Source organism: Lipophrys pholis (assembly GCF_963383615.2).
Source record: "Lipophrys pholis genome assembly, chromosome: 6".
Lineage (NCBI taxonomy): Eukaryota > Metazoa > Chordata > Actinopteri > Blenniiformes > Blenniidae > Lipophrys > Lipophrys pholis.
In genome coordinates, this window is record NC_137629.1 from 22367260 (window position 1) to 22376510 (window position 9251).

The window sequence follows — 9251 nt, forward strand, 5'->3', positions numbered from 1 at the left end:
AATGGTATTTTTTTTAATACCTGCTCGTGCTTAAAATAAAGCAGCAGGGAAAAAATGCAGGCAAATACAAAAGCAAGACATACGGAATAGGCAAGACAGAATTGGTAAAACAACACTGGGATGTTAAAAAAGTAGTAGCAATCATTTTTTAAAAGCCAACAAAATGCAATCAAAATTTCATTAATACACTGAAGTCCAAGAGCACAACAACAGATTAACACAAACTGACAGAAATATCGTCAAATAAGTGGCTTTATAGAAACTACACCATCAAATCAGTAAATCATGTCGTTTGATAATATGCAAATAGATAATGTATGTGCTCTTATACATGTGTCCATACATGAAAGAGAAACTTTTCTGGAATGTGAACTTGATATTTCATTTCTATTTATTGACTACAATGTGGCAGCATCAACCACAGTAAAATAACTATACTGACTTTAGTTGAAACGATGTTCCAGTAGTTATTTCTAATCTTCCTGAATTAGTCTGTTTTTCAGTTCAATTTCAATTAATCTTTATTTTTATAGCGTCGAATACAACAAAGTAATTTCAAGGCCCTTTAGAAAACAGTCTATTATTGTGATTAGCATTTTGAAAAAAATCACAAACATAGAAATGGCAATACTTGGTTTAAATATATAAAATTATGGCCTGGATGAACTCACTGAATAGAAATAAATGTTCTCATGACTATTCTGTTAAAATGTCATTCTGTTTACATATGAGGGTGTTTAAGCCCATTTAAGAGCGTTATGTCAGGTTTTGCTGTAACTGAAAAAAAACAAAAACAAAACATATACTAGAAAAACTCCATAAACTCCCTCTGATGAGGACTTTTCCCATCGCAGCATTTTTTGGTCTGCCGTCACTGGTATTTACATGAAACAAAATATATTTGCCACAAATACCCATAAAAAAGACACTGGATAAATCCTGTGTTTTCCCAGTGATGGCTAAGCCGTTGCCCGTAGTGACAATGACAGTAAACAGGCCGCAATAACTGCAAGCGACAGCGAGGCTTTGTCATCCTCTGTTTCACTTCTCTTTCTGGATGACAGTTATGGTTTGTTACTGGTCCTAATTATGGGAATCAAAAACAGAGCAGCAACTCCGTGGCTATTTTCAGAGCTTGGTTTTAATGTTCTGGCAGCGGCGGTGCAGATGTTACCATGTGGATCCCGGAAGACATTTGCACAGATAAATGTCACCCTGAGAAGTAAAGTTTTCCTTGTTGAAACACTGGTATCGTGACAAGAGGGAAGTTTTATACATATGGAATCAGTAGGTCACATTTCATATAACATTTTAAAAAAGTCATTATACTGGAAAGCAATGAAAGGGCTTTGAAAAGCAAGTAGAGCTGCTTCCCTGAGTCACCTTTCTAGCAGCTGTCTCTGTTTGTCTCTTCATCAGACGTCTCACGTCTTTCGTAACCCCGCCGCTTCATAGCTTGAGGGGAGACGCATTCGAACAAAATGTTTGGGTACAGACTGTTTTCAGAGCCCGTTTGACCTACCTCCTCCATATAGTGTGTAACATTCTTGCTTTGTGGCATGTGCCTCACAGTTGACTCATCTCACGGGAGTGTGAGGTTAAACCGGCAAAAAGTTTTTTGCACTCTGTTGTGATTGGTTCAGTTTCTGTGCTTTGAGCTAACCCCCCCCCCCCCCCCCCCCCCCCCCTCTCTTCCTGTCTCACATAACACATCCATTTTCCTTTTGCTTGAAGTAAAACACCAAAAACAAACCAGTGTTGATGTGGATTTACCCGGGGCAGAAAGTTCACTCTCGTTCGGGGTTACAGTAAAGTGAGAATGACATCAAGGCCTACAATAATGTCAGCCTGATCCAATGAAGATGGAAACAGTATAACGTATACACATGTATAGAATATGCATTATCCAGTTGGTCAGCAGAACATAAACACATCCCTAGTTCAGAGTTCAGCCATTTTTGCAATCTTTACGTGTCCTGTTCAATAATAAAGACCATAGAAACGGTCACTGAAGAAAAAAATGTTTGTCATCCAAATAAGAATTGTAAATATGATTCCTATAACGTATATCTTAATGGACTGGTTATTTCAATCAAAACAATTGTGCCTACTGTGTTCTTTGTAAGTGTTTGCTTTTGCACACAACCTATTTTCTGAACATGTTTCATAACAACACAACATCGGTGTGTCATACTGTGACTGTCAAAACAAAAGGATTGAACACGCCCTCTTCAACAGATGAATAGTGTCCATCCATAATGGTTCCTTTTTATGAGACAGCAGCATTGCTCAGAAAGAATGAAAAGGGTTTTCCCAATAATGTTTCCTTTATATATATATATATAGTCAAGCTCTGATCACGTTTGGGAAAATATACACCTCATCCATCTGCTCAACCAGGGTCATGTACAAAGCAGGTCTCCATCTGCTGTTGTCTTCCTGGTATTCCTCTGTTTTGTTTCTCCGCGTGTGGAAATTTACTGGACTTCAGATTTCTATACAGTGATTAACTTTTATGGTTGGCCTTTGCTCTCGGGGCATTGAACACTATGTACCGCTGCCTAATAAAAACAAAGAATAAACTTTTATGGCACCCATGGCAGATATTTACTTATTATCTTGTTATTTGTCAACTCTCAGGTGAAGAGGCAAAATAGGAATCTAATTAAACACTAACATCATGGAAATTTTGCCAAATTCCTTAATTGCGGACATATTACTAATTCACATAGATGGCTAAAACTGTCAATCATAAGATTGACAATGATTATATAACTAAAGCTGTCATTGAACTGGTGATTGTCATCAGTAAAAAGGAAACGACTGAATGAATCCTATTTTGAGGTAAAAACAAAAATACAATTCGCCTGATAAAAAATATATAAAACACATGGCCGTGTTGATATAAATGTGACATACACTTGCTCTTAGCACATGGAGAACAAGTCATTCTGACGCAATCCTAACATGTGCACTATTCTAGTGTCTGTTGACTTCTGTCATCAATACGAAGTGGGTGTTTTTTCATGATTTCTGGACAGAGAGACCGTATGACTAACTGGTTGAAACCAGTTTACTATCCGTTTTGTAATTATGAGGTGAGTAAGACTACACATTGAGACACTGGTTTAAAATAAAGCCAAATTCGGAGAAGCTATATTGGATATTTTCTACAACTTTCTGGTAAATACAGTGAAGTGTAAAGATATTATGGCACCACAAATTGTATGGTAATAACCATGACTAGCAGTAAAGTCTGTCAAATTTCCTCTTTGTTATGACACAATAAAGATAAAGAACTGTAGTGGAGGGTTCAGTTACAGTTAAACATTAAATCTTAGAGTACCAATTATCTCAACAACATTTGACAGAATGATTTTTGATATAACTCTATCTATCTATCTATCTATCTATCTATCTATCTATCTATCTATCTATCTATCTATCTATCTATCTATCTATCTATATTTGAAAAAATTATTTGTCATATTATTAAGAACTTTTAAGAATTAGGAGTTGAATTAAAAGTGAAAGAAAGAAAGAAAGAAAGAAAGAAAGAAAGAAAGAAAGAAAGAAAGAAAAAAAGAAAGAAAGAAAGAAAGAAAGAACTCCAGCTACTACTCCTGTTGAAGTGGTGGCCACCGCGTGCCCGCGTACGTGCGGTACGTTTGTACAGAAATGTCCCGCGTGTGCACGCGGGGCGGTCGTGATGACGTGGGCCGCGTTGGCAGTACGCCAGGGAGGGGCGGCCCTTTGACGTCAGAGGACTCTCATTCACAAGTTGGTTTATAAGCGCTTTTCAAAGCGCCCACGAGCAGAAGCTACTCACTGTCAAATTGTGTATTTATAACTTTAAGAAAAGGACCGCTTCTACCGGATACACTAAATAAGAAGAACGGACCAGCTTAAATTGTCTTAAAACTACTTGTTTGTTTTTGGTTTTTTAAATTGTTTTTATTTTGTTTTTAACTTTTTAAAACAAGCCTTCCGGAACAAAGGACTCGCGCTTCAAACATAAGTTTGTGATATTGGAAGAGAGGGTTTTTTTTTTCTACAACTTTATGTTGGAATTAACATTTCTAACCAGCCGTACTACTATGGTCATAATGGAGGTTCCCACCATCGACTGTGCGTCCCTCTGTGGCTTGCTGGAGGGCGACGTCCCGGGCTGCCTGGTGCTGGACTGTCGCTCCTTCCTCTCCTTCAACTCGTCCCACATCTCGGGCTCCACCAACGTGCGCTTCAGCACCATCGTGCGCCGGCGGGCCAGAGGCGGGCTGGGGCTGGAGCACATAGTCCCCAACGAGGACACCCGGACCCGGCTGCTGTCCGGGGAGTATCAGTCCGTGGTGCTGCTGGACGACCGCAGTTTGGACTTAAGCCAGGCGAAGAAGGACGGCACCCTGATGCTGGCTGTCACTGCCCTGTGCCGGGACCGCTGTGGAGAGAGAGTCTATATTCTAAAAGGTGAGAAAAAAAACTATTTTTTAAATGTTTTTTTTTTTTTTTTTTAAATGTTTGTTTTTTTGGGGGGTTTTTTTACGTTGTGTTTCCTAACAACGGGGCAACAAATGCAGTTTCCAGCTGTCACCATACCAGCTGGTGCTGGGGTAAACAATGCTCCAAAATAGCCCCCATGAGCAGTTGTTCTTTATTTAGAGACACCTTTAAAAAAAAAAAAAAAAAAAAAAAAAAGCTGTTGAGTTTGTGTGGCTCTGATCACTGTGTATTTTTGAATCTGTTCCAGGTGGATTTGAAACATTTTCCTCAGAGTATCCAGAGATGTGTACCAAACCTTCTCTTCCTCAAGGTCTGAGTTTGCCTCTGAACTCCAGCCATCCTGGGAGTGCAGACCCAAACTGCAGTCCATGCAATACACCATTATACGACCAGGTATGTACGCTGATATGTGCTTGAACAACTTCAGAAACAATACACGCTCATACGTCGTGCTGTGATGCTCTACATGGGACTCAGTGGTGTGTTTCTTTTTTTTAAATGATCTAGGGGGGTCCAGTGGAGATCTTGCCTTTCTTGTACCTTGGTAGTGCCTACCATGCATCCAGAAAAGACATGCTGGATATGTTGGGGATCACCGCTCTGATCAACGTCTCTGCCAACTGCCCCAACCACTTTGAGGACTCCTTCCTGTACAAGAGCATCCCCGTGGAGGACAACCACAAAGCCGATATCAGCTCGTGGTTCAACGAGGCGATTGAGTTTATCGGTGAGCACATGCACCATCTTGTCTCCCTCAACTGTTAACCATGAGCGCCTGTCACAGCTGTTACCTCATAGCCCGTTGGTGGGAAGCAACACATACACCCAGCCCCCCCTCTTCCTCAGCTTCTCTCTTTGACTGCTGGATTTAAATTTTAAAAAGTTCCCTCCAAAACCGACCAGCTGGCTCAACACAGGCTCCTGTCCGCACAATAATGGGGGTTACATCATCACCGGCCCTCAGGCGTACTTAAAAGAAAGACTACCTCCCCCTTTTTAATGAATTGCGAGGCGGCAGCTCCAAACTAGTTTTGTAGTAGGTTGGCTGGCTGTGGTGAATAGCACCCTCCACACCACTCTTTGTTCTGACCAAACAAAAGGCAATTTCTCCTCATTCACTGTCAGCCTCCGTCCCAGATCAATACCCCCAGTGGGGGTTTGTTCCCCTTCTTTGTCCGTTCAGTCCGCCTCCCTTGGGAATCACCCCCACAAACTCACAGCCCGCACTGCTATTAACTGTCTTTCCTGTGTCTTAATGAGAGCTATTCAATTCAAAAAGAAACTGAAAGTGTTGCAAAGATTTCTGGGCGTGATGGTTTCCTGTGACAGGCTGCGTTTTACCTTCAGTTCCACATTTGTCACCTCGTTGACGCGAGCTGAGCAGTAATTTTGCTTTCTCTTTCCTCGCAGACTCGGTGAGAAATAAAGGAGGTCGTGTGTTTGTGCACTGTCAAGCTGGTATTTCCCGCTCCGCCACCATCTGCCTAGCATACCTCATGCGGACCAACCGTGTGAAGCTGGACGAGGCCTTTGAGTTTGTCAAGCAGCGCCGCAGCATCATTTCCCCCAACTTCAGCTTCATGGGTCAGCTCCTTCAGTTCGAGTCCCAGGTCCTGGCAACCTCCACCTGTTCCTCGGAGGCGGGAAGCCCCGCCATCGGCAACAGCAACACGGTGTTCAACTTCCCCGTCTCCATCCCCGTGCACAGCTCGACGAGTCAGCTCTCATTCCTCCACAGTCCCATCACCACCTCCCCGAGCTGCTGAAAAGACTATGGACCTGAGGTGCAACGCTCAAAGGACTGTGCTGAGCACTTCACAAATCACGGTCCTGAATGTTATCCATCGCCGGTGATGCTGGTATCACCGAACAGAATGGGTACTATTGTTTGGGTCAGTTCATTTGACTCTTGTGATCCGCAGGCCAAACCTTACTAATTGGCCTGGTTATTTCAAAGGGAGATTCGATGATTACCATCGGGCAGTATTGATAGTAAACCTCCCAAATGTGAAAGTCATTCACATTTTCAATCCTAAGTGACTCGCGAAAGAGTTGAGAAGTTAATGGAGGTTAGTCACGCGTAGGAATTATCCTGAATAATCTTTATTCAGAGGACTGATGTTTCTTTTTTAATGAAGGCAACTGCTTTTGATAATCACAATCATTTTTGAGCAAACTGAATGGAGAGGGCTAACAGTTGTCTCAGGAATCCTCTTAAATGTCCTTTTCGCTTTCTGCACTGGTCAAGGAAAGCATGTATTGTGAAACATGGCATGGAAGTTACACCCTTGTTTGAAGAACAATGAATGTATCCCTCTCCTCAGAGGAGACGTGGCAGGAGTCTTCATGTTCAGTTTTTGAGCGGAAAAGGTTGCCAATTCAAAAAGCAAAATACCTTTCAAGACACCATGAAACCCTGACGATCCCGACAGATTGGGGAAGCCGACCAGAAAATACCTCATATTTCCGTACTGTGTACTGCAGCGCTGAGATGGACAGAAGCCCCCCCCCCCCCCCCCAAAAAAAAAGACTAAATCCGGGGCCACACAGTCCTCTTTGACTGCATTCTGACATATTTATTGACTAAAGTAATATATTTGTTATCATATCTATTTTTGCAAATGTTTGTTTAAATGTTGTTTTTATACTGCTGAATAAATCTCATTTGTTTTTTTCGTACTCATTTGGAGATCTGCTCTTTTCTTCTTGCTTCAACAAAACAACAAAAACCTGAATAGAGATTTGCATGTCTCAACTGCATGCAAATAAAGAAGGTGGGGATAGGTTTAGTTTTACAATGAACATGATTTTAAACACAATACAAACAAAAAAACCCTGTTTAGCATTAAGACTAACTTGTGAGATCAACACACTTGAAATTCTGAAAATAAAAATAAAGTCATAAGTCAATGTAATGTAAATGGTTAGCAATACAATCGTGGACCATAAGTTTTTACTGTTGTGAAGTATAAAATACTGTACATTGCCATAGAAATCACTTCTACTAAACCAAACACAATAGAAATAGCAGCTTTGCCTCTGGAAATACTTGCTATGTGAACAATAAAGTGACCTAATTGTTTAACTTAAAAAAAAAAATCTTTTTTTAACGTATTGACTATTAACCATGATGCGTTTAGAAACTAAAGAGGAAAAGGTGTATTTATGATCCACAAAAACAAAGTCAACGGGGATCAATCATCTGGATTGTCACAAGACTCTCTTGGACCCTCCATTCTGCGTTCGATGTGATGGAATCCGATCATATATCTGCATGGGGACCCAAACAAGAGGCATGATGTCATGGCGTCAGCCATCGCTTGGGCCGCACTCCAAGGCCAGGGCAACAGCAGGAGGCTTAAAGAATCAGCCAAGGAGCCCTCCCTCCGCGGCCACAATAGGAGCAGCTGCAAGGCGTTTGGGAAAAGTGCGACAACTAAAGCGTATTCAGGGCTCAGTCAAGCACCGGCCTTGTGTCCTTGGCCTCGCGCGATAATGAGGAGGTGGGGAAAGAGATAGCCGTGAAAGGGAAAGGAATATGTTTGGCTTGCAAATGAGTCAAAACATTGGCTGTGACCCATGGCGGGGTGTGAGAAAAGAGGGACCAAGCTTCCTTTGGATGGGATCGTGACGACGCTCTCGAAGCTAATAATGGAAAATAAGTCTGCTTATAAAGCTCAGGGGGAAATAAAACACTAAAACGTTGGTAATGCTTTGAAAATATATGTACAGTTTGTAGTACTCTTCTTCATGAAGGAGGGATTTTAAAAATCAAGAAAAAAAAAAAAGAACATTAGTAAAGGCTCCTTCAATCATTACCTCACCAGCTCCGTCAGACAAGCTGTGATTTTAGTGACATATGTGCAGCCCACCCCTTACCCTAACCCCCCCCCCCTCGACCCCGATCCCCAAGACACCCCGCCTGCCATTGTGTCGTGAGGTTTCCTGCAGTTGTGAGGGAGGTGGTGGTGTTTGTGTGTCTGTCCGTGTCTTTAAAGTCGTCGGGCCTCTTCTATGATCTGATGCGGATGTTCTTAAATTGGGCTTTTTCAAAGTGTGGGGCCGCTTGGGGAGGGGGCGCCAGACAGAATCCAAGGGGCATTTCATTTTTCCCACCACGATTACGCTCCCTTCTAATTGATTTAGACAAGTAAATCATTAAAGCAACATTGTCAACGACATCTTTTATATGTGAAATATAGGTAAAATAAAACATTATTGAGTAATGTTTACTTCTTTATGTTAAAAGTAAACATTATTTAACGACTGCAAATTTAAAAGTTATGATTGTTGCAGGCAACATGCATATGTATATATATATATATATATATATATAAAATAGCATTATTTCCCCATACTTTAAACAAAACAGCTCCCAGGAAAGGAAAGAAACAGACAAACAACATGTGTATTTAATACAATTTATTGGAAATTCAAACCTTACCTGATCCCTTTGAAGGCTTCAAATGTTCAACTCTGTTTCTGTGACTCTGACGCCTGCATTTCTTGACATTATCCTCCAACATTCAGTCATCGGTCGGACGAAGCTGACTCTAACGTCATCTGTCATTTTCACCAAGTTGTCAATTGGCTCTCTCATTTAGCAACTGAGCTCTGACTCAACTTCAAAGTCATTTTAATTAACACAATCCTATGAAAACGATGGTTATATAAGAGAAACTGCTGCCAGGACAGGAAGAGGCAGAAGCCCACCCCTCCCGGTTATATCAGTCGGTTCAGACCCAGTCTGT

The 9251-nt window shown here is 41.4% G+C and overlaps 1 protein-coding gene across 1 annotated transcript; it reads left to right on the top strand.

Annotated features, from left to right (window-relative positions):
* Positions 1-3761: 3761 nt before the first annotated feature.
* On the top strand, positions 3762-7179 carry dusp1 (dual specificity phosphatase 1). The gene is made up of 4 exons (XM_080465893.1): positions 3762-4467; positions 4748-4893; positions 5008-5227; positions 5911-7179. Exons 1-4 carry the CDS (start codon positions 4062-4064, stop codon positions 6264-6266), a joined length of 1128 nt encoding a protein of 375 aa, XP_080322019.1. The 5' UTR covers positions 3762-4061; the 3' UTR covers positions 6267-7179.
* Positions 7180-9251: the final 2072 nt, after the last annotated feature.

What these genes read in the sequence shown, in the direction of transcription:
- dusp1 (XM_080465893.1), top strand. Translation starts at nt 4,062, where the DNA reads ATGTTGGAATTAACATTTCTAACCAGCCGTACTACTATGGTCATAATG. An exon ending in GAGAGTCTATATTCTAAAAG is followed by an intron (nt 4,468 to 4,747) that starts GTGAGAAAAAAA and finishes AATCTGTTCCAG; the next exon opens with GTGGATTTGAAACATTTTCC. An exon ending in CGAGGCGATTGAGTTTATCG is followed by an intron (nt 5,228 to 5,910) that starts GTGAGCACATGC and finishes CTTTCCTCGCAG; the next exon opens with ACTCGGTGAGAAATAAAGGA.